Source organism: Stegastes partitus, unplaced genomic scaffold, assembly GCF_000690725.1.
Source record: "Stegastes partitus isolate 25-593 unplaced genomic scaffold, Stegastes_partitus-1.0.2 Scaffold224, whole genome shotgun sequence".
NCBI lineage: Eukaryota > Metazoa > Chordata > Actinopteri > Pomacentridae > Stegastes > Stegastes partitus.
The window spans coordinates 321,965-348,458 of NW_007577955.1; the positions used below are offsets into that span (position 1 = coordinate 321,965).

The 26,494-nt window shown below is 40.8% G+C and overlaps 1 protein-coding gene across 2 annotated transcripts in view; it reads left to right on the forward strand.

Moving 5' to 3' along the window:
- Window positions 1-354: 354 nt before the first annotated feature.
- LOC103356839 (chromodomain-helicase-DNA-binding protein 4-like) overlaps window positions 355-26,494 on the forward strand; it is a 32,780-nt gene continuing 6,640 nt past the window's right edge. The window contains exons 1-31 of one of the 2 annotated variants that reach the window (XM_008281138.1): window positions 355-685; window positions 1,084-1,241; window positions 4,487-4,596; window positions 4,938-5,168; window positions 9,309-9,427; window positions 10,161-10,426; window positions 10,559-10,689; window positions 10,802-10,940; window positions 12,565-12,734; window positions 13,592-13,825; window positions 15,590-15,793; window positions 15,882-16,090; window positions 17,228-17,359; window positions 17,442-17,541; window positions 18,040-18,231; window positions 19,134-19,334; window positions 19,456-19,593; window positions 19,905-20,026; window positions 20,727-20,900; window positions 21,011-21,152; window positions 21,467-21,598; window positions 21,695-21,812; window positions 21,990-22,114; window positions 22,213-22,305; window positions 22,912-23,050; window positions 23,137-23,306; window positions 23,403-23,580; window positions 25,098-25,187; window positions 25,545-25,636; window positions 25,877-26,010; window positions 26,252-26,396. In XM_008281138.1, the coding sequence (XP_008279360.1) occupies window positions 1,181-1,241; window positions 4,487-4,596; window positions 4,938-5,168; window positions 9,309-9,427; window positions 10,161-10,426; window positions 10,559-10,689; window positions 10,802-10,940; window positions 12,565-12,734; window positions 13,592-13,825; window positions 15,590-15,793; window positions 15,882-16,090; window positions 17,228-17,359; window positions 17,442-17,541; window positions 18,040-18,231; window positions 19,134-19,334; window positions 19,456-19,593; window positions 19,905-20,026; window positions 20,727-20,900; window positions 21,011-21,152; window positions 21,467-21,598; window positions 21,695-21,812; window positions 21,990-22,114; window positions 22,213-22,305; window positions 22,912-23,050; window positions 23,137-23,306; window positions 23,403-23,580; window positions 25,098-25,187; window positions 25,545-25,636; window positions 25,877-26,010; window positions 26,252-26,396 (4,491 nt within the window). In that variant the 5' untranslated portion in view covers window positions 355-685; window positions 1,084-1,180. The remainder of the gene's footprint in view (window positions 686-1,083; window positions 1,242-4,486; window positions 4,597-4,937; window positions 5,169-9,308; window positions 9,428-10,160; window positions 10,427-10,558; window positions 10,690-10,801; window positions 10,941-12,564; window positions 12,735-13,591; window positions 13,826-15,589; window positions 15,794-15,881; window positions 16,091-17,227; window positions 17,360-17,441; window positions 17,542-18,039; window positions 18,232-19,133; window positions 19,335-19,455; window positions 19,594-19,904; window positions 20,027-20,726; window positions 20,901-21,010; window positions 21,153-21,466; window positions 21,599-21,694; window positions 21,813-21,989; window positions 22,115-22,212; window positions 22,306-22,911; window positions 23,051-23,136; window positions 23,307-23,402; window positions 23,581-25,097; window positions 25,188-25,544; window positions 25,637-25,876; window positions 26,011-26,251; window positions 26,397-26,494) is intronic. The other variant, XM_008281139.1, reaches the window with a different exon arrangement.

The following is a 26,494-nucleotide window of genomic DNA, read 5'->3' on the forward strand; positions in this document are numbered from 1 at the left end:
GTATAGTACAGTGCCTGCGCATACATGCAAACATGCACGCTCAACTTAAGCAGTCATGTGGCGCACACAGTTGCCATGTGACGCCTTTTCCTTTTTTTTTTTTTTCTTCCTATCTCTCTCTTTTTGGAGTTATGCTTATTGTGGGATGTCAGTGACTGCGCTCATTACTATTATGGGATGGCACACGGGGGTGGGAGGGGGGTCTCCATGGCAACCCCGGTTGCTAAGGGAGGGGTGGAGGTGTTTGTGAGTGTGTGTGAGTGTGTGCGTGTGTGCGGGGGGGGGGGGGGGTGTGCATGGAGGAATGGGGAAGAGACTGTAGAAGAGGGAGGGGGTGAGTTGACTATTATGGTCTGTACGTTGCAAGGTAACTATGCAGAGTGGGGGAGGGGTGAGTGAAGTGTGTGTGTATGTGTGTGTGGAGGGGGGGATATTATGGGATGCCTGCCCCCTGATCTCTTTGTGTGTGTGTGCGCGCGCGCGGGGTGTGTGTAGTGTGCGAGGAAGAGAAAGAGGAGACGGAGAGGAGTCGTGCGCACACGCTGCCCACAAAAAGACACGGAAATATATTTAAATTGTGTGTGTATACATCGTTGGCGCAACACAAAATTAAAAGAGCCGCCAAGAAGTGTTGACTTGACACACAAACTGAGGCCGGAGTTACTGGTTTTGGATGAATCAAGTTGTGAGTATATCAGTTCTTTTTTGTTTTCTTTTGTTTTTTTTATAGTTGGCCGGGGGTGAGGAGGGCTCGGATGCCGGTTTGTAACACCGCGTTTGTGGGTAGATAGCAGCGTGGTTCGGTTCTTTTTTTCTCAAATCTGAACCGGTCCAGCTCGGCTAGCACGCATGCTAATGAAACTAGTGGCAAGATGTCAGCTGAAGGCAGGGATGGAGTGAGAGAGTGAGAGCTAATCTTTGTGAACTTGCAGCCGGGTAAAGTTAGATTTATCGTCCATGCGGTGAGTGTTTATGCTGCTGTGTTTTCAATGCTGCTCGGTGCTGAATGTTCACTTCTGTTTTTGTTCTTATTTGTCTTGGTGAAACCTGGCCGGCTTACTCCAACAACACACTCTTGGACAGACTCAAGACTGGGTCACAACTCTGGATTATCCCACAAACTATTATTTAGTTGGCTGAACTGTTAGCTAACTAAATACAAAGTTTTCGGCTGTTCGCTATGTCTGGAAGCGAGGACGAAAGAGATGACTACGGAGCCCCGGAGGAGCGGTTAATGCACGGTAAGACAAGGCTCATTTGTTAGCCCGGGTTGCTAATGTTCACATTGGTTACATGCTAGCATGAGCAGATGTTTTTGACGTTCACATCAATCATGTTCTGTTAGCATAAGCTAGTCGATGCTAGTCGCGGCTAACTACCGGTTAGCAAAGCGGCTCTCTTTTCGATTGCGCTGCTGTTGAACACCTTTTTCAAAGCAATCGACGTTTTTTAGCCCCCAAATCCACTACCAGAGCGCTGATAGTTGCGTTGTAGTGAAGTCACGCCGACAGACCGGCATGTTCCCGGGGCCTACCGTTTGCCAGCTACCGGTATTATTTTACGTGTCGATGACAAGATGGAGGCAGCCAGTTAGCTTGAAAGCTGGCGGATGACGTTCCGTAGCATTCCCCTCCTCATGGCCGGCGCCTTCGGTTTGAGTGTGGAGAAAAAAAGTAAAAATAATACCCCGGAGTAAGGCTATTTTCAGCATCTTAACGAACCCTTTCCTATGTCATATCTCCGTTGTAATTTTCAGGCTGAGCGTCGCTTTGTTTACCGTTTGTTTGATACCGACGAGAACGCGCGGCGCTCACGGTGGAGCCATTGAGAACAAATAGTCCTGCAAGTTAGCTGCAAGTGCTAAAAATTAGCACAAAACCCGCATTTTCCCCCACCAAACAGCGCAAATGTCGCATAAATCTGGTGAGCAATGTTGCATAATGAAAATACTATGCCACAGAAACCGAACCTCGTGTGGAAAACTGTTTCCTGATTGTTTTTTTGCACAGTCCATGATTATTCTTTATCTTATGATAATACCTACTGCAACTGGAAAATGCATATGAGTCTTTGTTTGAAACAACTGCAACCAAGCAGTATTCTCATTGTCAACCAATCTGATTATTTCCCGGATGTATCGATTCATTGTTTATTCTATAAAATTTCAGGAAATGATGAAAAATGGAGATTATTTCCCAAATCCCAGCATGACAAATATGTACTTTTGTCCACTACAAGATATTCCATTTTCTGTCACAGAGGAGGAAATAAACCAGAAAATACTCACATTTAAGAGGCTGCAATCAGACAATTAAGATTTTTTTTTCTTCTCTTGAAAATGACTCAAAACGATTGATTATCAAAATAGTTGATGATTCATTTATCAGTTTGCACCTAATCGATTAGTTGTTGCAGCTCCAAACCTAGAAGTGTTGTTAATATTCACTGATCTTCCCAATTATTTTCCTGTTTTCTCAATTAATCATGCAGTTTACAAGATGCAGAGCTGCAGTAATTAGTCTGTTAATTGAGTAGCTGATCTGCAGGACACTAATTGACAACTGTTTTGATAATTAGCTTATTATTTCAGTTGCTATTAGGGCAAAGATGCCTGAAGACAGTACTGGACAAAATGGAGACATTCTAGTGGTCTCTGAGAAATTGTGGATGTAATTGTTTAGCTTTTAATGTTTCGTTTATTTACGTAACAAGAAAATAATTATAATTGTAGTCATAGAAAATGAGAAAAGAGACAAAACACAATGATGTAAATAAGTAACATTTGCATTTTGCTTTTTAATTAGGACATTTCCTTTATTACTTTTAGCTCTACTCACATTTTTTAAACAAATGCAAATCTGTTGTTCTGGTGTCCAAATATTGACCAATAAGATTACAAAGTATTTGAGCATTTGCCTTTTGTTGCTTTGTTCATTTCCTTTTTTTTTTAACGCACAGCTCAGAATAAAGGCAGGTTTTATTTTTTCTCCAGGATTTATTTTGCTAGAAACTTCAAACTTGAACATTATGTGCATTAAAAGCTCAGATCTCAAGCTGCTAAAACCCCAGAGCACCTACTATTAGTCTAAATCCCTTTTTATTGTGAGATGCACTCCTTTCCATTAATCTGATGGCATCTGAATGTGTTGGCCTCTTGTCTGAATCAGCACCCTGCTAAGTTTTCTATAAAAGTCGCGACGACAGTCTAACAAGGTCTGATCTTGTAATATTTATGTTTCACCTTCAACATGGCACAAGCCTGAACTTCATGCAGTCACACGAACACGCACAAGGTTACACAGTACTGACACGGGACTTTGTTATACATTGTGGGTGACACAACAGTCTAAGAGGTACTGTCCAATCTAATTCTGTGGACACACTGTGTCTGAATGAAGCTGGGATCAACATTAAAAGTGACCTATGTCTGAACAACAGAATGCCGTCACTTTAACAGACTGATGAAGCAGCAGTGTTGCATATCCCATGTCTGTGATGGCTTAAGTGAAGGTGCAAGTACATGTTTTTGTTGCTTAAGCATGACTAGGCTATCTCAAGTCTACAGCTCTAGGCCACATTTCCCAAAAGCATCTCTAAATCCATCCACAAAGATCATCTTAGTCTTAAGATGCTGCTGGAAAACTAACCATTGCTTTTGTACACAACACTCTCCATGCTCAGAATTTGCCTCAAGTAGAAAATGCTGCCACAGTGTTTACAAGGATGCGTGTGTGGATTTTTTTGCATCTGCCTGCGTACACACAGCCTAGTCTCCTTTATATGACCTAAAAAACCCATCACATTAATCCCGCTTCCTTACCAGGTGCATCTTAATGGCGGCTTGCCATTTTCTTTTTTACCATAGTCAATTACATTAATAGGGTCTGAGTGGCAGAGAGGCAGTGCCAGATACTGGACTGAGATCCTCTCTGTCATAAGGCCTGCAAGAGTGAGCTAAATCATAATGACTGTATGTTACTGCTTTAACCAACAGAGCTGAACTTGTGGATCAGCTCCCCTTAGAGTAACTCGTAAAATGTGGTAGTAAGTCTGACCACTAGCTTATTCTTTACCAGTCCTGGTTCTCAACACTCCTGCTGGTTTTTATTTCGTCATCTAATCGTGATACTGTTTAAAACCAGGTGAGTGTGGTTTCTGTTTGGCAGCAGTAAATTGAGCGCTAAATGATCCCACCCTGGTAGAAGTTTTGTGGACAAAAAAAGGGAAATGTAGTAGCCTGATGTTAATTACTTGTATTTGAACTTTCCCTCTTTAAGTGATGGGATTCCAATGATTCATTAAATGGTAAACAGGGGTGATAAACGTAGTCTACCAGCCATTTCACTGATTGAAGAAGCAAGCTTGGTGTTTTGTTTCTAGCCGGATCTGCATGCTATCTTCACAGCTTGCTGTAAAGCACTGTTATCAAACAGTCACAACTCTGTGAACCTCAACCATTAAATGTCCCGTCTGGCTTGATTTGCAGATGACGAGGAAGAGGAGATCTCTGAGAATGAGACTCCGAAGGTAAAGAAGAAGAAGAAGGCCAAGAAGAGCAGAGAGAGCAAAGGCAGCAAGAGGCGGTCGCGCAGAGAGGTAAGAAAGCAGGGTATTGTATATACGTGATTATTTACTGTAAATCCACTTCTGGTAACATAGGAGCAAGTTTCTTGGGTGGCTTAGAAAATAGAAACAACACAACTTGATGCTGGAAATAAAGCAAGAAAAGAAGCATGTTAAAAGTTGTCATTAGTTTAATTTTCAACTTGAGAGCTCTGTTTTATCATTACCAGATTCATTCACAAATGTGCTCTAACTTCACGAATAGTGTAGCCAAATTCCAGGGAGAAATTAGTTTCTCTGTCTTGTTTCCTTGTATTTCTTTGACATTTTGGTCTCCATTTGCTGACCACCATCCCTTCTCCTCCTTGTTCTAGGAGTTAGCCATCAGCTCCCCAGAGCCCATGGACATGGGTGGAGCGGAAGAGGCAGAAGACGGTGGCCCTGCCCAGCGCTCTGACAGTGAGGGCAGCGACTACACTCCAGGACGCAAGAAGAAGAAGAGGGCCAGCACCGGCAAAGAAAAGAAGAGGAGCAGTGCTGGAGCATCTAAAAAGAAAGATCCGGAGCCAGAGGAGGATGAGGACGACGATGATGATGATATGTCGGTAAGGATGGATTTTTGAGGAGGTGAAAGTGATTTAGTGAGGCTTCTCTCAAAGAATCAGATGGGAAGTATTCATGTATTGCTTGTCGGGGCTGAAGGGTAAAGAGCAGTTAAATCCTAATCAGACAGAAAAGTGCCTGCTTAACCCCAGAAAAATATAGCATTTTAATAACATTCATTTTAAAATTTGCATGCAGTTGTGAAATTTAATCACACTGTTGCATTAAAAATGACTTGAGTTCAAGTTGAGGGTCTGCCATAAGCAGCTTGTGTGTTGATCTATGTTCAGTTGGTCAAACTTGATCATGTCAGATAATTGAATAGAAGAAGTTTCATTCCAAAATGAGATAGGTGGTAAAAATCACTAAGTTTTATTTGATGCCGTTTTTCAAAACACCCAAGCACCATACAATACATCAGGCATAATAAGACACGATGTCCATTATGTTTATCACACAATAAAATGTAGTTTGGTGCTTTTCTAAGAGCAGTTGGTAAATCTCCTACTAACTGATCTGCAAATGTTGTTTTTCTGTCGCTGCACAGGTGTGATTCTGTGTGTGTAGGTGTGAAAAATCTTGAACGGTGCTTTTTAGAAACCACAAGTGTATTTCCAATTTGCAGGTTTTATATCTAAAAATATAAATTGTGCATGGATTTGTGGTCAAAATTTTTGATGTTTGGATTTTCCTGCATAGAGGCATTTTTATAATAGACATTTTTGTTCCGAAATGTTCACAAAAGACGAGAAAAAGGACAGATTTCTCTCAAATCCAGTAGTACAGACTCATTGCCTGTACTGCAGGGGAACTGATAATGCTTACTGTTGGGCATAGTCACCCCCAAAAGACCACTTTGAGCCAGGAAAAACCCTGGATGCTATGCAGTTCAAGATTTGTGATGTGCTTTTCCCCAGTTGCTCTATAGATAATCTAACTTTACCACAGAGGAACACTGTGTTGATGTTCTCTGTGATGGATTGCACAACTACAGCATGGATCTGCTAATAAATCTTATAATGTGCAGAAATGAATGCACTCCACTATGCTGACTGAATTATTTAAAATTGCGTAGATTCAATTTTCTTGCATTATTTGCAGGTGTATTTATATTCATGGCTCATGTTAAGTATGTGCTAGTTGAAGTAAAGGGGCCAAAGCATTAAAAAAACACTTGCACAGTTGTTTGTAAAGTGTGCACAAACGTAGGAACTGTAGAGATATGGTGGGGTGCAGCGCTAATGTTACTGAAAGTAGGGTACATGCACCTTTTTTTGTTGTTTGTTTGAAATGTCAAGCATCTAGCATGTGGTCCAATTCCAGAAGCTGCTCTTTTGTTGGAAAATAACTTTTGTAACAGCCCTTTCTTTGCACCGGGATGAGCACCTATTGACTGCGTACCTGTAATGGAGTTGGCCGTGGTTTGACAAAACAGAGACGTGATATGAGAGATGGTTAAACAAAGAGCTGCGTCTGGTGGAGTCGCAGCCCGTCGGCCAATAGGGGGCCTTGTAGTTAATGAGACTTGCGCAAGGGGGGTGGGTGGTGGTGGGGGTGTGTGTGTGTTTGTGTGTCTGGGACGGGTGTGCAAGGCATATATGCTGTTACCATGGCAACCCCGCACTGCACTGCGCACTTGACCCTTTTCTTTTTGGTTAGATAAACACATTTTGATTCATTGGCAGAGCCGCCCTCAATCCGGTCTGCAGGCCGCTCTGCGAGGCGACGAGATGGGAAGCAGAGGAAGGTGCAGGGTGGCACAGTGCAGGAAACCAGGTGTCTTTATCAAACTGATAGGAGCTGAAATAAACTCCTCTCTGCTCACCCTCTGAAGGGAATTTAGCCTTTGGAGACGGGGGGGAAAGCTGCAGTTCAAAAGAAACTTTTAATTTTTTGCCAAGAGAAAAATGGCAGTTTAGACTGTATGAAGGCAGCCACTCTGAAGCAAGTTTGGTACAGAGCTAAAAGGAAATACCTGATAGAAATGTTTGATAAATAAACCTAATTGTTGAAGTGATTTTTCAGGCAAAGATGATAAATAGTTATCGGTTCAAGTTATTTAATTGTGAAGATTTGGTGCTTTTCTTTGTCTAATGTTACAGTGAACTGAAAGCGTTTTGTGTTTTGGACAGTTAGTCGTCATTATGTAGGCGTTAACTTGTTGTGTTTTCACTATATTCTGGCATTTTGTATACCAAATGAATAATTATTTACTCATAATTAGTAATCGACTGAAAATAATTGCTAGTTGTAGTGTGCTTTGATATAAATTGGCTTGTGGTCAGAGGTGAGAGTTGGACAGCAGGGACGAAGGTTTGACAGAGTTAGGCGGTTTACAAATGACTATTTATACTGTCAGTTAATTGGTTTTTTTAAATGTATCATTAAATATTAGAACAAATTTCTGTTCGAATGTCAGCATTTTGATCAAGGAAAATGAAAGCTTACCAGGGTCATGCCTTCATCACAACGGGCCTTTGGGACGTGACTATGCATGATCGCTCTGCATACAGTAAAGACATTGAGTCTGTATTACGTTATTTGACAAAAATCTTTACAATTTCCTGTTATTTCTGGATTTTTAATTAATAGCTGAGATTAACATTCTTGAGTAAACAAACCCCCAATTAAACCTAGTTTTTAGTCTTATCATTTTAGTGCTGGTGATTTTCTATTGGCGCTGCCTAAAACCTCTTTGAAAAGCACCAAAAATGTCTGTGTGTGCTGGAGAAATACTGCTTACAATTAGCAGAGACACAAATTGAGGCCATCGTCAAATCTTCACCATGTAAAAACCAGATGCTCCTGATAAATGACTAATCATTCATATTAATTATCAATAACAAATCAACTCTACTGGCACTAAATTAGTAACTGTATCACCAAGCAATCTAATGCAATTATCTCTAGAAACACAGTGGTCAGTGTCAATTTGCTTCGCTGCAGGATGCTAATTTTAGAGCCTCTTCACTCGCCACTCAAACCTCTCAACCGTGCAAACGTGGTCTGCTGGTGTAGTTATGTCAAATGAAATCCAGTTGTTAGGAAACGCTGTAATTCCACTGATAAGGTAAGCGTCCGCGGCTAAGTAATTTTGTTTATTGTGAGGTAAAAATAAGGCCACTGTAGGAGGCTCCTGCTGATGTGCACAGAGGGAACAAAAGTGTTTTTGTAAGAAGTGGCTTTTTTGCTGCACAGGGACACAGCAACACTTTATTAAAAAAAAAAAATAAAAAAATCACAATGAAAAGATGCAGTGTGGTTTTATGCCACAGATTCACATGAAAAGTCACAGCTTGTCCCACGTGTTGGTCACTTAGTTTGTGTATGATCAGTCAGTGGTGTAATCATGCAGCCAGAGTGTGTTACGTATACCTCTTGAGCTGATTTTGAATTATGGCAGAGTGGCTTTGCACCTGTTGGGTCACGTTTGCTTAACCAGGTTCTCCATCACTCCATTTTGTGGTCATCCAATCAATTGATAACACCTCAAAGAGAAAAACAACAAAAAACAAAACTGCCAGTTGAGTGTTTTTTAGACACTTTAGATGTGAATCGTTTTGCGCTCCATGACCTGACGCTGGGGACATGTTTTTTGTGTCTTCTTAATGTCTTTTTTTTTTCCCAGTAGTTGATAAAGATATACATCTAAGCACTGTTTTTTTACGATAAAGAATAATTCAGTCTTGGTTAGGGCCGGACGGTTCATCGAAATATTATTGCAATATGGCTATGTGCAATATCCATAAAATGGAAAACATATCTGAGACATGCTGCCTTATAAATCATATCCCCACACATAAGGAAACATGCTTGTTTGGGGCAGACTGCGGTAAAAATCATATAAATCTTTATTATTAAATTAATTTTTGGTCTAAAAGAAAGAAAGAAAACAAAATTATCACTCTCACTAAAATCCGTATATCACAATTGCAAATATCTGTCAACATGGTGTTTTTTTGTATATCCTTAGGCCCTTTACGTGTACAGAGTGACTAACAGCACAGATGCACCTAAACCCAGGCCTTTGGTGGCTTTTTATGGATTTCTTGCAGTGTTCATGTTTTATCTATGAAACCATTGTTGCACATTTTTAGAGTTTTTTGCTGATATTAATAATTGTGAATATATATTTCCTGTAGGAGCCAAAGTCGTCATCTCAGCTGCTGGATGACTGGGGCATGGAGGACATCGACCACGTCTTCAGTGAGGAAGACTACCGGTCTCTGACCAACTACAAGGCCTTCAGCCAGTTTGTCAGGTAGATACACACATTTGCAATAATCTTCTGGAAAATCCATGTTTAACATTGCCACCTCTGGCAAGTGATACCATGGAAGCATTTACGAGGCCATAAAAATTGGGAATGTTGTTTTGGTTTTGAAAGGCTCTTTTAAGCTCTGACCTCCAATCAGTTATTGGGTGTGTTTTTTTAAATTGGTTGGTTTGGTTTTGGTTTTTTACTCCTGCCACATTTTGCCTCACAGAGCAGAGAGAATCCTGCATTTTTGCCCAGTTCAGCCAAAAGTTTCAGAATTTTGTTAAGGGACTATAGGTCACAGCTGGGTTACAAATGGCTTCAATGTTGCCCCAAGGAGTGCTGAATTGTTTTGTTTTTACAGAATCTGGTTCGAGGAAATGGTTAATTTTTGGAAATGTTTTAAAAGACATGTAGAATAAAGTGATTTCAGTGAAATATTATGATTTCCAAATTAGATTTAAGTTTTCCGACAGAACGACATGTCACCGATGAGTAGTTCAAGGACTGTAGGTTAAAAATCTAAAGATTACTTCTGTCTTGATAGTTTCTGGCTAGTATTTTTTTAAACAGAAATTTCATTTGTTGTACTTTTGTAAGTAAAATTTCTCTTGACACAACCTACAGTCACCCAAATGTGTTAAACATTAACTACAACCATGTTTGGTGATACTGAAAGTCTGTTTAAAAAATTAACTCAGACCACATTTAAAACGTTTATTTTCCTCACCACCAGGCCTCTCATCGCAGCCAAAAACCCCAAGATCGCTGTGTCTAAGATGATGATGGTTTTGGGCGCCAAGTGGCGTGAGTTCAGCACCAATAACCCCCTGAGGGGAGCTGCCGCTGCCAACGCCGCTCTGGCTACCGCCAACGTACCGGCCGCTGTGGACACCATGGTGGCAGAGGTCGCTCCAGCTGCTCCTGCCCCACCGCCACCAGCAGTGCCACAGCAGGCCGCTGCACCACCACTCCGGAAGGCCAAGACCAAGGAAGGCAAAGGTACAGCCAACAGGAGAGTCAAATGAAACAGCACTTCTTCTACAGAACAGCTATTTGAATGTCAGGTTCAGTTCTCTGTTATTACCTTTTGGGTCTCTGTGTGACTGACCTGCTTGTCTGTTGTTGTTGCAGGGCCCAATGCCCGCAAGAAGTCAAAACCTGCTCCGAAGCCACAGGAGAAGAAGAATAACGCCAAGACAAAGAAAGTGGCTCCTCTCAAAATCAAATTGGGAGGCTTCAACAGCAAGAGGAAACGCTCATCTGTATGAACTGCCTCTTGTACTTTTACTGAACCCACCATTGTGCTCATACACTGCATGTACAGGACAGTGTGCTTAACACAGCTGGATTTTTTTGTATTTGTGGTGTTCACAGAGCGAGGAGGACGAGCCTGATGTAGACAGTGATTTTGAAGACGGCAGCATGAACAGTGTCTCCGTCTCAGAGGGATCAAACAGTCGCAGCAGCCGCAGCAAAAAGAAGCCGTCCAAGAGCAAACCCAAGAAAAAGAAAGGTATGTCTTCATGCCCACACTGCATGAGACTTTCAGTTAACCCTCCAAGCAGTTTCCAGGCATTTTTCTTCGCTGTGGGCTCATTTTTCACAGCGATATAAAGTCTTGCACCTCTATGAAAAGAGCACAACAATGGATAATAGTACAGACAACTCAAAAATGTTGTCTGTGCAGCATGACAGTTAGAATCCCTCATAATAGATGAAACAGAAAACAGTTGGTTTTCTTAGATTATTCATCTTACAAAAACTTAAAAAACATGGAATCTCGTGTACAATATTTTTCCAAGTGTCCACAGATGTTACCAATTCTGAAAACAATCGAGAAACTTTAAATATTATCAGTTTCCATCCTGTCACACATGTTTGAACACAGCCTGCTGTTCAGCCTAAAAGTCGCTGAATTTCTTTCACGTGACAGTTGGTCACAGCGGTGTTGGTCATGGCTTCTTCATGGTTGTGTTAAGGAGTGCAGATTTTTTTTCACATTTTACAGAATCTGGTTAGCGAAGATGTTTATTTTTGGCACATTTTTGAATGAGAAAATAAAGAACTTTTCAATAAAATAGCATGAGTTTAAGCTTAGATTTGGTTCATTTCCCTTTAGAAAATTACATATTACAGATGAGTAGTTCAATGGCAGTTGGAAAGTTGAAATCCAATGTGTCTGTTTTTACATTTCTGGCTGATACCTAATGTCATTTAGGTGATTTTTTCTTTTTATAGGTAATATGCCTTACGAACCTACCAGATTTTTGTGATATTTTATCTGCTGACTCAGTTACTGCTCAATAGGTGTCAATACAGACCGAAGATTGCAGGTTAAGTGTTCAGTGGCAAATGGTAATAACTGCTTTCAGGGTAAAGTCTGTGGAATGCACAACAGCATGAGGAGGTGTACTCACTCACACACACACACACACACACACACACATTAGTCACTGAGACTGAGTCAGCAGTGTTTGGTATATTTAGAAGACAACATCTTCGTCTCGTTTGTCGCCTACTGACGCATCCTCTGTAGCTGCTGTCACAAGATCGAAGCAGCGTTCACGCAACGTCACGGATGGATTCAGATTGGGAACTGAAAGAGGTCAGAGTCCTCGCAGAGATGCTGCTGCTGCTGGATGGAAATCTTTACAGCTGTGGTGTTTTGTTCAGTTTTGGATTACTCGGAGTGAAAGTTTAGGGTTTGTTGCTAAACATCTTGACCTTAAATCTGCTAAAATATGCACACGTTCTTTCAGACATGTCAGATGCAGCCTTAAATGCTGCAGCCGCCCTGGCAGAATGTAAATACACATGTCTCTTAAGCCCTGTATTAACTCTAGATGAAAAGTTGTGAGGTTTTAGCAAAAGCTGAAGAAATTAGCTTTGAGAATCTGTTTTCAATGTTGCTATTTTTATCTGTGCAGTGAAACCCTTGAGTTTCAGTCTGTTGGTGTTATTGAGAAAATCCATACCTTAGGGGAAAGGGTGACTCACTGAGTGGGTTTTCCTCTCACAAACAACAAAACACACATTGCAGTGTTGTAAACGCTGAGACCAGATCACAGCATGTATTACATCCTGTATTTCTACATGGAAGAGCTGTTTTTCTAAAACTGCTTTGCCCTTTTTATCAGAAGCAGAGGATGGCGACGGCTACGAGACAGACCACCAGGACTACTGTGAGGTTTGCCAGCAGGGTGGAGAGATCATCCTGTGCGACACCTGTCCCAGAGCGTACCACATGGTCTGCCTGGACCCCGACATGGAAAAGGCCCCTGAGGGCACCTGGAGCTGCCCACACTGTGTAAGAGACATACTTGTATCTTCCTGGTCCTGGCCACTTAAAGCAATATCCCGCCTTTAAGTTTTTTTTTCCCCATGGCAAGTCATGGGAGAAAAAGCAACTTCAGCTGTCATCTGATCTACTTTTTTGAAGTTGATCCATATGTTCAGTTTAATAGAAAACATCTTTTAACCTGATATTCAAACAACACTATGTTGGTCCTCTTGTGAAGGCTGCCTTCCAGACCACCACTGGAAACAATTATATGTAAATACTTTTGGTTTACAACATTGTCAGACAAACCTTGCTCTATTTTAGGATAAACCAACACTTCGTGTCAGATATTCAGAAGACAGTGAGGGCCAGAATGATAGGCAGCTCGGACAGGTGTGGGACCAAGATTTTTTACAAAAAGAGTGACAAAAGGAGTTATGTCAAATGACACCAAGTGCATTGGCTGTTCTACAATTTGGGCACTTAACTTCTCAGAACTTCAATTTTTTCCTCACTGACCGCTTATTTGCTGCAATATAAAATCCTTGATCATGTTCATTTAAATGTGGGAAGCAAAAATTGTGATCATGATTAACATTTGCTATATCATGCAGCTTAACTTTCAGTGTAATATTTCTTTAAGGAAGGTGCAAAAGCTGGAAACCCCGTGTAGAGAATACCAACATTGTCAGCAGGTGGTCTCAATATTGAAACATTTTAAAGGCAGTTATTACAGCATGTTTTTTTTTTTTGTTTTGTTTTTTTAAATCTTGTTAAGCATGGATCATAACCCTCAAATCAAGATTTGTTTTAAGTTTAACAGAAGGGCAAACAAGCTTGAAGTATAAAACCTGAACTTCCATTTCGTACTACTTCTGTCTCAGGAGAAGGAGGGCATCCAGTGGGAAGCCCGGGAAGAAGGCTCAGATGCTGAGGAGGACAACGGCGAGGCGGGAGAGATGGAGGAGGACGACCACCACATGGAGTTCTGCAGGGTTTGTAAAGACGGAGGAGAGCTGCTCTGCTGCGACTCGTGCCCCTCGTCCTACCACATCCACTGCCTCAACCCACCGCTCCCCGAGATCCCCAACGGAGAGTGGATCTGCCCCCGCTGCACGGTGAGTTGGCCAACAGCCAGGGTCAGATGAGGTGACTGCTGGGGGGATGGACGCAGTGTTTGATCTGTCAGAGGAGTAGAGGTTTCTCTCTGATCCAGGTTTTTTTTTTTTTTTTTTTTGTGCTGGATTAGTAGTTTAAAAATACTGTTATGGTTTCATCCCACAACCAACTCCACAGAGGAGAAACATGAAGCAGATCTGATAGCGTTTAGCACATATTTTAGTGCATGTTTGGCAAGAGTTACATATATATCTGATGAATTTAGAGGTTGTTTTGAGAATCGAGTTTTGAGAATTGTTTGTACATAAAGCTGCAGCTGAAAATAATTATTGGAGCTGTAAAAATTGGGCCATTTCTCAGTTGGTTAACAGACAATTACTTTACAACTATTTCATTGAATTTAAAGGGGTGTTTAACACACAATTACTGAAGAATGTTAGCAGCAGATTACACAGTTATCAAAATAATTCATTGCAGCTATGACAGTATTTTTTATTATCAAATAATCTACTGATTGTTTTCTTAATGTTTTGCTTCATCTCTAAAATGTCAGAAAATGATGTGTCACCATTTCTGCTGCTCATAAATATCGACTTTTGCTGCAGGTTTTTAATACTTACAGCAAATCCACACATTTTTTGGTTGTTTTTCTGAGAAAATTGACAAAAAAATGGATTTTTAAAATAGCAGCTGATAAACTCATAGTTGTTTACTAATTATTTTAACTCACATGCACATATTCTGAAGTGTTCTGACATACAGTTGGTCGGGAAAATCATCAACCAGATGGGAGCTTTGTCATGTCTCATCACCACAACCTTCTTTCTTCTCATCTGTGATTACCCTTCAGAACCTCAAGCAATTTCTGTGTGTTTATTGATTCTGGTCACACTGTTTTCGTCACTGGGGGCTTATTTTTCGCTGCAATATAAAGTCCTCTCTGTCTCCCCTCTGCTCTGTGAAAGCATAGCCTGCAGTTCAGCCCAGTTCATCACTAAAAGAATTTGAGTCTTTGTCAGTCAGTCATGGCTTGACTGAGCGCATCATTTTTTTTGTTTTTTTCCTGAGTTTGAGTAGATGCAACATAGTTTTTGGCATTGTTTGTTTTGATAGAATATGTACAGTAAAATGATTTTGATGAGTATAACGATTTAGAGCTTTTGAGATTTGGTTATTAATTTTCCAGATTTTCTCTTTAATGTGGTTAAACTTCATGACATCAAAAAAAACATTGGTAGGCAGGCAGCTTGATTTGTATGGCACCTTATCATATACATGGGGTTATTCAAACTGATTGTACAGGCAAAATTGAAAAAAATAGACATAAAAGAGGTGAAATACAAAATACATCAGAGTAAAATTAAATTATTTAGATTTTTAAAAATTATTTGAAAAATATACAGACGATGTTGAAGTTGAATAAATTGCATGCAAATGGTATGGAATCATTAAAATCAACTTAGTAAAACAGCAGTAAAGACAAAATTTACCAATACATAATGTTGAAGATGAAGTTTAAAAGTACTGGCAGTTTAAACCAGACTTTATAATATAACTGATTAATGAAAAACAGTGGAATATATCTTAGCTTACTTTTAGCAATGGCTACAGGGAGCTTGTTCCAGCAGCGGCCAGCAAAATAACTAAACTCCCAAACCTTGTTTGGTCCTTTATGCTGTGGGCCCAGGCCATTGAGATACTTGAGAGATTAAGTGGGAATAAAACAATAAACTAATAATTTACCCTCTCTGCCTCCCCTCCAGTGTCCACCCATGAAAGGGAAGGTTCAGAAGATCTTGACCTGGCGATGGGGAGACCCTCCTCCTCCCACACCGGTGCCCCGCCCTCCAGACCTCGCGCCCGATGCCCCCGACCCCGCCCCGCTGGCCGGGCGCCCCGAGAGGGAGTTCTTCGCCAAATGGTCCAACATGTCGTACTGGCACTGCTCCTGGGTCACAGAGCTCCAGGTGTGTACAGCTCATAGACAAACCTGAAAAACTGTCTGCTCTCCTGCAAATATCCTCCTTAAGCCTTTTCCTTCATTGTCCCGCGTAGCTGGAGCTGCACTGCCAGGTGATGTTCAGGAACTACCAGAGGAAGAACGACATGGATGAGCCACCGCCCATCGACTTTGGCGACGGAGAGGAGGACAAGAGCGTAAAGAGGAAGAACAAGGACCCCATGTATGCTCAGCTGGAGGAGAAATACCTCCGCTTTGGAATCAAGATGGAGTGGCTGATGATCCACCGCATCCTCAACCACAGGTCAGCACAGACAACTTTACATGCTAAGGGAGAATGTATTTTTAATTAAAATACTGCATCAAGTCCTGTATTTTATGAAAAATAAAGCAGAACCCCAATAAAAATAAACATGCCGCATGATCTTTATCAGAGTAAAAAAAGATTTTTTTAGTATGAAAAATGTCTGTTGTCATGATAATTAAACTCCTGCTTATGAGATGTTCTCACAAGGTAAAACTCCACTCAACCTGAATTTTCTGTCCCTCCTTTAAATGTAGTAGTTATTTAACCTTTTATTTTGCAAGGATAGTCTCTCGAGCTTGGCCTGTTACAGGAACCCTTTACCACACCTGGCCAGTTTTTTGCAGTGTCATGTCTTTCCTGTGGGACCCATCTGTCATTAAGTTACATAAACTTGTTTTTAATTACATCTTTCTAACAAATGTTTCTTACATATCGGCAAGCGGTTCCATTTTGAGTTACGACAATGCAGGAATTTTTTATTTTTTTGGTTGTTTTTTTTAAATTTCTACTCACTGTGGGTTCATTTTTCACTGCGATATAAACTTCTTTATAGAAATTAAAAAATGTTTTGTCAATTGCTCACTGACATACCAATACTGGAAAAATAGTGGCTCCACATGCTCTGGATATTTGACTATTTATATATTATAGTAAGTATTTTTATTTTTTAGTTGGGTCTTCTCTGTTCCATCATATTTTTAGTTTTTTACAGACCCTGTTTGACCAATTGTTTTATTTTTGGTGAATTCTTAAATGAATTTTGGGATTTTGATTAACAATAAATCTAAATCTAACCAAATAGCACATTACTAGATTAGTAGTTCAAGGAACATTCAATCTCTGACAGTTCTTTCTGTTTTTGCAGTTTCTGGCTATGACAAATGCTCCAATTTTGGTGATTCATGCCTGTCAACTCACTGGCAGTTTTTGGAGTTCAGAGGTTTAAACAAGACATAAATTTTAGCACATGCTTTTATCCAAATTCCGTTACAGTTCAACAGAAGTCCTGTTGGACGTTTTTTTTGTACTATTTTACATGTTTGTCTCAGGCTTACTGTTCCAGAGTGAATCATCTACCAAGCCTGAAAATGAAAGTGAAATTTCCCCATTCTCTCTCTTTGCCATGTTTTCCAGTGTGGACAGGAAGAATAACGTCCACTACCTGATCAAGTGGAGAGAGCTGCCGTACGACCAGGCCACCTGGGAGGCCGAGGACATGGACGTACCTGAGTTTGACCCCTACAAAGTGCAGTATTGGAACCACAGGTGAGACGAGTTCAGCTCAACAGTGTTAACAGCCAGTGCAGCCTCAAACACACTGCTTTACTAACACTGTTGTTTGTTTCAGAGAGCTAATGATGGGAGAGGAGGGCAAACCTGGGAAGAAGATCAAGGTGAAAGGAAGGGTGAAGCGGCCGGACAGACCTCCTGAGAACCCAGTGATAGATGTAAGTCAAAACTGATGACTCTTAATCTTTATATGTAACCTGAATAAATCAGCAACTGCCACTTTGTTCCACTGTCTTAACAATTTATCAAAGATGTAAACAATAATGCATAAGCTTTAAAAGTGTGAAACATCCTTTAAAACATTTTTCAGAGCTTAACTGGACCCTTAAACTCAGTATTAAATCCAAGAATAAAACTACAGGATTTTTAACTGCAATATAGGAAAGTATCCTACAACAGAAAATATGGATTAATTTTTCCAGCAGATTTTTTAAATGATGTGGTCAGGGAGGAGCTATTAGTATATGAAAGTACTTTTAAGACCGACATCGATGCAGTTCTGTTGCCTTTGCTGAACTTTGGATTATTTTGACTTTGAAATCCCTGCTGAAAAGTTAGATGTTCAGATTTTCCCTTTTTTTTTTTATAAACAAAGTTGCTTTATAAGTTACTTCAGGTTGATCTGTCTTTGTTTAACTCTGTGTTTCTGTTTCTAGCCGACAATAAAGTTTGAGCGTCAGCCTGAGTACTTGGACAGCACTGGGGGGACGCTGCATCCCTACCAGCTGGAGGGACTCAACTGGCTCCGGTTCTCCTGGGCTCAGGGCACCGACACCATCTTGGCCGACGAGATGGGTTTGGGAAAGACGGTCCAGACCGCCGTCTTCCTCTACTCACTGTATAAAGAGGTGCATAGCTGCGAGATGCTGTGTTGAGTGTGTCTGTTGTGAAGATGTGTTACACTCCCTCAGGGGCCAAACACAATGAAACTGTATACACTGGTTTGGTGGAATAAAGCCATGGAAGTGCTTATTCTTAACCGGTTTGTTGGAAATCTGAGCTTTTACATGAACTCAACACATAATGGAGACTTGAATTAGGAATTTAAAGTTTGTCCTTGTTGTGATCTTAATTAAATTAAATTAATTTTATATTCAGTTTAAAATTAGTTAATTTGACCTTTTTTATCCAGTCATTAGCTCACAGCTGTTGTTGAAACTTTTTTTTGTGTGTGGCTGCAGGTGGCTGTCATCCTATTGGTCAGGAGCCATCCAGCCATTTTGTATAAGTCAGGTGAAATCTGACGACATTAAGTTGGATCCCAGACAGTAAACATTCAGACACTTCTCATATGTGCAGCTGCTGCCACCTAAAGGTGGGAGGCCAGAATACACTTCCTGCCAGAGCCACAAGAGCTCCTCCAACTTAGTGTAGTAATTTTTAACTTTTTACGCCCCATATTTTTATGTTTTCAAGTCAGGATTTACCAGCGTCTCCGTTTGTGTTGACCTTTATACGTGTTTTAAATTTGTTTAGTGCTGAACTCCAACCACTTTCTGGCCGTTTTCTGATGTTGCCGCTTTTTTACCCCCTGTGGCTTCAATTTTTATTGCAATGTGAACTCAAAATGTCTTCTGTGCTGTGTGGCACAGTTATGTTTTAGATCATATAACCTCTTTTTTTTTTTTTAAAAAAAAGGCTGAAATTCTATGATCATTTACTTTACAAAAATTGAGAAACCTCCAATCATCATTTCCAACATTTTTCCAGGTGTAGGACATGTCATACTGATTTCCTCTCTTCACTTCAGGGTCACTCCAAAGGGCCGTTCCTGGTCAGTGCCCCGCTGTCCACCATCATCAACTGGGAGAGAGAATTTGAGATGTGGGCACCCGACATGTATGTGGTGACGTATGTTGGAGACAAGGACAGCAGAGCTGTCATCAGAGAAAATGAGTTCTCCTTTGAGGATAATGCCATCCGAGGAGGGAAGAAGGCCTCCAGGATGAAGGTGAGAGGACGCAATGGTTAAAGAAGGCGGGAATGGAAATGTCAGGAAGTTCTGTATATATGCGAGAACATTTAGGTCGAAGCGAGACTTAAAGGTCTTTGGTGTCGATTCCCTCTGACAGAAAGATTCGTCCATCAAATTCCACGTTCTGCTGACGTCCTACGAGCTGATCACAATCGACATGGCCATCCTGGGCTCCATAGACTGGGCTTGTCTGGTGGTGGACGAGGCACACAGGCTGAAAAACAACCAGTCCAAGGTATACCAACTCACATGCCAATGCTTTAGAATAGCAGACACAGAAATTTTCAAACCACCCACCATGCAATCTTTCTGTGCTGTTGTATGAATGAAACAGGCAATAAATGTATTTAACTATAAAAACCCACCTAATGCTTTATTACATGATTGAATCATAAGCTTTATTATCTCAATCATTTCTCTGTTTGTCTACAAGGTTATTTCTTGTAAACTACTGTATTAAAACTGCAGTAAATATGTGCAACTGTTTTTCAAGTCACACTGGACAATAAGATGTAAACATGTTGTTCTTTGTGTCCTCTGCTTTAGTTTTTCAGGGTGTTGAACAACTATCCTCTGCAGCACAAACTGCTGCTGACTGGAACTCCACTACAGAACAACCTGGAGGAGCTTTTCCACTTGCTCAACTTCCTCACACCTGAAAGATTCAGGTAAGTCATGGCTGGCTAGAAGCGGTGAAATTATCCTGAAAATAGCCTCATAGAGCTCATAGGATTATAGATTAGTTTGAAAACTTTCATGAAACTAATATTTTCAACATACAAAATCCTTGTTGGACATGGATACATAAACATCATCTTCTTTTCTTGTAAAGCAGAATTTTCTTCAACCTTTTTTTTGTTGTGAACCCTTAAAACAACTATTATACAGGTTGCACATCTATTTCATCTCAGTTTTTTATTTAAGCGTTGTAAGTCTTGCAGGGTTTAACTTGCCCAGCGACTTAAGCAAAAAAGCAAAACGCCGTAGGTTTGTGTTGCAGAAATGTGCTTTGTGTTACTCCATTCTTTTCAACTTCTCATGAACCCCAAGATTGTATGTTGTGACCCTTTTATAATATAATGTCGGTCGTTTTAGCTGTAGCCACCGAAAACTATAATGATGCTGCATTAAACTGACTGTGAAAAATACTGTGGCTGGTACTGTTCAGTCATAAAATGCCAGGACAGGCTACTAGAACAGAAGCAATTTATTATGAAGTAATAAATTCAGCACTAAGGAACAGAGAGTCCACATAAGACAGGTGACACAAAAAAGAAACATTCACAGCAGCTGCATTCTGTACTTAAAGTCATAATAAAATAAAATCCCACTGCACGGTAACTTACTTGTCTGTGTCTCCATCTGCAGCAAGTTGGAGGTCTTTCTGGAGGAGTTTGCCGACATCGCTAAGGAGGACCAGATTAAGAAGCTACACGACATGCTGGGTCCACACATGCTCAGGAGGCTGAAGGCCGACGTCTTCAAGCACATGCCCTCCAAGACCGAGCTCATTGTCAGGGTAGAGCTCAGTCCAATGCAGAAGTGAGTCAAGAGGGCAGAAGGAGCACTACACGGGTCTATGTAGATGATACTGATCCTTGTGAGAGTCTAGTATGGGAAAACGCTGAGGCTAAATATTTGTATCGTTGCAGGAAATACTACAAATTCATCCTGACGAAAAACTTTGAGGCCCTGAACACCAAAGGAGGCGGAAATCAGGTTTCTTTGCTCAACGTCGTCATGGATCTTAAGAAATGCTGCAACCACCCCTACCTCTTCCCTGCAGCTGCAATGGTACGACCCAAATGCCAGCGAGAGGCCATCAGCTGATTCATTTTGTAATACAGAAAAAGATCTAATTTAATTTGTCAGGAAAAATTTTGACAGGACACTAAAGAAATGACCATGATTTAAGGATGTGTTAGATTTCCACTCTGGTAAATATTCATCAAACAAGGGTGTTTACTGTATGTGATTTAACTGGAGTCAGTTTTCATTTTAGAAAAGATATGTCTAAATATTCTTTTTAGATCTACCGTTGACAAAATTTGTCTGCAGTCATTTCAGAGTTTACAAAACCTTGCCATTTGATTGGTCGTTTCAAACAGGAAGCTCCAAAGATGCCCAATGGGATGTACGACGGAGCCGCTCTCACAAAGGCTGCTGGGAAACTGCTGTTACTGCAGAAGATGATGAGGAAGCTGAAGGAGGGGGGACACAGAGTGCTCGTTTTCTCCCAGGTATGAGATGCTTCATAAACACTCTGATGCTAAAGCTACTTTTGCTTGATCATCTGTAAAAATACATTAACAAACTTTCTTTTCTTTATTTTTCAGATGACCAAGATGTTGGACTTGCTGGAGGACTTCCTGGAGAATGAGGGCTACAAATACGAGAGGATTGACGGAGGAATCACAGGAGGGATGAGACAGGAAGCTATTGATCGTTTCAATGGTGAGACTGAAAACACAAACTACAATCTACCCCTTTCCCCTTTTGTCATTCTTCTGTAATCTTTACTTCACTTTTTATTGAGTTTCTTGTTACTCTTCTCTACACATCAGCTCACATTCTTTTACAGACTTTTCTTTTTTGAGCTTTTTCTGAGTCTTCACCATCTTCGTCCCTCAGCTCCTGGCGCCCAGCAGTTTGCCTTCCTGCTGTCGACGAGGGCAGGAGGTTTGGGTATCAACCTGGCCACCGCCGACACCGTCATCATCTACGACTCAGACTGGAATCCTCACAATGATATCCAGGTACAGCACGGTCACCCTTTAATTTCACATTGTAAATTAGTTAAAACTGCTTCTTTCCTTTATTGAAATGTGCATCTTTGTTTCCTCTTTGTGTTCAGGCTTTCAGCAGAGCTCATCGTATCGGTCAAAACAAGAAAGTGATGATTTATCGCTTCGTTACAAAGGCATCAGTGGAAGAGAGGATTACACAGGTAAACGCGACAGGTGTAGCACACAAAATTTAAGGACTTTTGAATGTCTTTAGGCTTTGGCAGTTAGCAAGTATTGCCTTACAAATGAGTAGATAAGAAGATTTAAGAAGATTTGAACTGAAGCTTTGAACTAAATTTTGAAACATAACAATATTGCCGTGCAACTGGTACAAAACCTGAGTGGTCCTGGCATCACAGTTGCAACAAGGCGCAAAAAATTGTTAGTTTTTTACAGAATCTGGTTCGAGCAAACAATTTATCTTTGGCAAAGTCTGGTGACTTTTTAAATGAGGCATGTAGAAAAAGTGATTTTGATGAAGTATCACTATTTTAAGCTTAGATGCAGTACATTTTCAGATGACATCAAAGTCAGACATGGTAAGTGATAAGACAGTCAGAAAGTTACAAATCTGAATTATTATTTCTATTTTCAGTTTCTTGATGATAAATGGTGTAATGTGATACTTTTTTTTTTTTGTAGTATCATGCCTTTTAAACCTGCCAGCAGATTTAGGGGTTCAGAGGGTTAGAATATAACATTTTGTAGTAACACAATTTTCATCTGTGCTTCCTTCATCTTTCCTTCCTCGCTGCCTCTCTGTCCAGGTTGCCAAGAAAAAGATGATGCTGACTCACCTGGTGGTCCGACCTGGTCTCGGATCCAAGACCGGCTCCATGTCCAAACAGGAACTGGACGACATCCTCAAGTTTGGAACAGAGGAGCTCTTCAAGGACGAGGGAGAAGGTGAGGATGGATTAAAGTGCAGATATACATGGACTGATGAATTGGAGGGGGCAAAGTGAGTTACATCAGCTCATGTTTGTCTTCAGGGGAGAACAAAGAGGAGGACAGCAGCATCATTCACTACGACGACAAGGCCATTGACCGATTGCTGGACAGGAACCAGGACGCCACAGACGACACGGAGCTGCAGAGCATGAACGAATACCTGAGCTCCTTCAAAGTGGCTCAATATGTGGTCAAAGACGAGGAGGAGGAGGTGAGCACCTGCTGACATGGATGCAATATGACATTTCATCCACATAGCCGTGTTCTTTTTCTCAACTTGTTTTTCCATCTTCACCCCGTCGCTCAGGAAGAGGAGGTGCAGCGGGAGATTATCAAGCAGGAGGAAAGTGTGGATCCAGACTACTGGGAGAAGCTGCTGCGTCACCATTACGAGCAGCAGCAGGAGGATCTGGCCCGAAACCTGGGAAAAGGCAAACGTATCCGCAAGCAGGTCAACTACAATGACGGCTCACAAGAAGACAGAGGTACGAGATTATTTCTATTTTTTCAGCGCTTCTGGGTTTTTTGAAGGAGTTCTTAACCTAAAGTGCAATCAGTCAGAGTTTGAGACATTCACATTTCAGGAATTTATCTATGGGAGCTATGAAAGTACTACTCAAGCTTAAGTTAAGGCTTCTCATAATGCTTCAATCATGGGGTTGTGTTTGAGTGGGGCATTGTTTTAAATGATCAGTTGTCAGTGCTAATAATCTGGAACAATACTGATATTTCTTTTGATATCTTACTTTAAGGGAGAAAAAAATAAATGTTTGTGAAAATATTATTCAGCAAATTGCGTGAAAGTTCTTAAAATCATCAGTATTTTGTGTCCTAAAACACAAGCAGCTTGACGAGAATGATCTAAATACAATAAACTAAACTCAGCACAGTTGCATCTAGGCTCAAAATGTACGAGGTTTGATGGCAGATAATAGCTGCACAATGGAAGTCGAAAAGAACTGGCTCTCAGACACTTTAAAGGTTTGTGTGAGTTTTCACACAGCAATGCTGACCACAACTTGGGGGAACTACAGCTTAGCTCCTCCTGCAGGTGGAGATGACATGGGCTTAAAATGATTAGTTCTGTCACTGCGTGTAGTTGTTGGTTACAGTGTTTCAGAAAACTAACTAACCTTCATAACTAGGTGAAATCACAGGTGACTTTCTGTCAGTTAATTATTGTACTTGGTTAATTGGTGAATCCCTAGTTGATCTACTGTAATCAGGGCTACCACTAAAGACAGTTTTTCATTGAATTTACAGATCTAAACTGTTACTTGTCCTCCAAAAAGATTGATTCAGTTAAGTTCATTTTATTTTTGAGTTTCGAGCTTTATGAGTGTATTTAGGAGCAATATGATCCAAAGGTATTAACCATCTGTACTCGAAACAGCTTATGGATATTTAACTGGTAATATTTTTAATTTGTTTGCATCCTTGTCAATCTCCTCTCTGTAAACACAGCCTGCAGTTCAGCTGAAAAGTCCCAAAATTTTTGTCATATTGATCCCAGCGAAGTCCTTCTAATCACTGATTTTCAGTAGAATGCAGTTATTGTGGCAATAAGTCACAGAGACTCATAGTATCATATTTATTATTATTTTAAAAAGTATAAAATTACAAAAAGAGACTTTAGAGAGAGTACTTAACTTTGAATTTTGATGGTGAGTTTACTTAGCTTTTACTGTTTGGTGCTTGGAGTAATACAAAAACATGATACAGAGTTGTTTAGCCGCCCTCAACTATTCCATGAAGGTCAGGTGGATGTCACCAACAAATTTGTGCAAGTACATTACCCACAATGCCTAGCACAGAACTTCCATGATCTCAGCATTTAGCAAAAAGGAGGAAAATGTTGGACCAACCATAAGTGCACGTATGTTCTGTAATACCAGACTGTAGTTACAGTTCATGACACATTAGCTGTGTTTCTTTACATATAAAAAGAGAATGACAGCTCACTGAAGTCCTGTAAAATCTTTCTCTTGTGTTTGTCTTAAAGCTGATTGGCAGGACGACCAGTCGGACGGCCAGTCAGATTACTCCGTGGCTTCAGAGGAGGGAGACGAGGACTTTGACGAAAGAACAGAAGGTAAAAATCGATATTTGTGTTTGTTGAGCTGATGCTGAAGATGTGCGCAATGCCTGTAGGATGTTATTGATTTATAAAACATGAATTGGTTTTGAATTGGAAGCCTTCGATTTCCATTTACACCAACTGAACCTCCAGTCTGAACCCTAAATCATTTGTAGTCCAGTGTTTGTCTTTCAGAAATGTGTTATCTTGATTATTACAGGATATAATGACAACATTTAGGTTTCTCTTGATGCTCAAAAACCCTAAAAACAGCCAACAAAGAAAAAATGCATTTAAAGCATGTAATATAATAAGCTTTAAGCAGGACTTTGCACACAGCATAGACTCACAACAGCTGTTTCTTCTTGGCAGCCAACTCTCGCAGGCCGAACAGGAAGGGCCTGAGGAATGACAAAGACAAGCCGCTGCCCCCCCTGCTGGCCAGGGTGGGAGGCAACATCGAGGTGAGCAGTTCAGCTCTTGTCTGGGCCCGTTTGGTATCCCTCTGTTAAAGATCTGCATCGGATATCCAGGACTCATACTGACATCAGTATTGATCCGCAGACAGATTGACAGTTTATAGACATATAAAGTGTTTTTATTGTGTGTTTCTACAACTGTGAAGGGTGGTAACCTTTCCCCCTGAGGCTTGACTGCATGTTCTGCATGTGAACACTGAAGTTTTATCTCCTGCTGTTTCCTAGGTGTTGGGTTTCAACTCCCGGCAGAGGAAGGCCTTCCTGAACGCCGTGATGCGTTATGGCATGCCTCCTCAAGATGCCTTCACCACCCAGTGGCTGGTTCGAGACCTGCGAGGGAAGTCTGAGAAAGAGTTCAAGTAAGAATCGCTGCTACTCCTGTGATTTAAACTGTTTACACTAAGTGAAGTTTTCAAATACGGTTACTCAATTGTTTTCTCTTTTTTGCACAATATTATGACCATCAGCCCTCCAACAAAGCTCACTATTCCCACTCCATGAAAGAAAAATCACAGTTCAGTCATTTTCATGTTGCATCATATTGTTTCTCCGATATTGTATGAAATTAACTTTTTATTTTGTACTTCTTCTACCTCTCAGAGCCTACGTCTCTCTGTTTATGCGTCACCTGTGTGAGCCTGGAGCCGACGGGGCCGAGACCTTTGCTGACGGTGTCCCCAGAGAAGGGTTGTCACGGCAACACGTCCTCACCCGCATCGGTGTTATGTCCCTTATTCGCAAAAAGGTAAGAAGAAACTTCCGTTTTCCTCTTCATTTGTCTTAACTCAGCTTAACTAATTTAACATGACTTTCAAACCAGCTGGCAGGTTTTTTAGTTCAGAG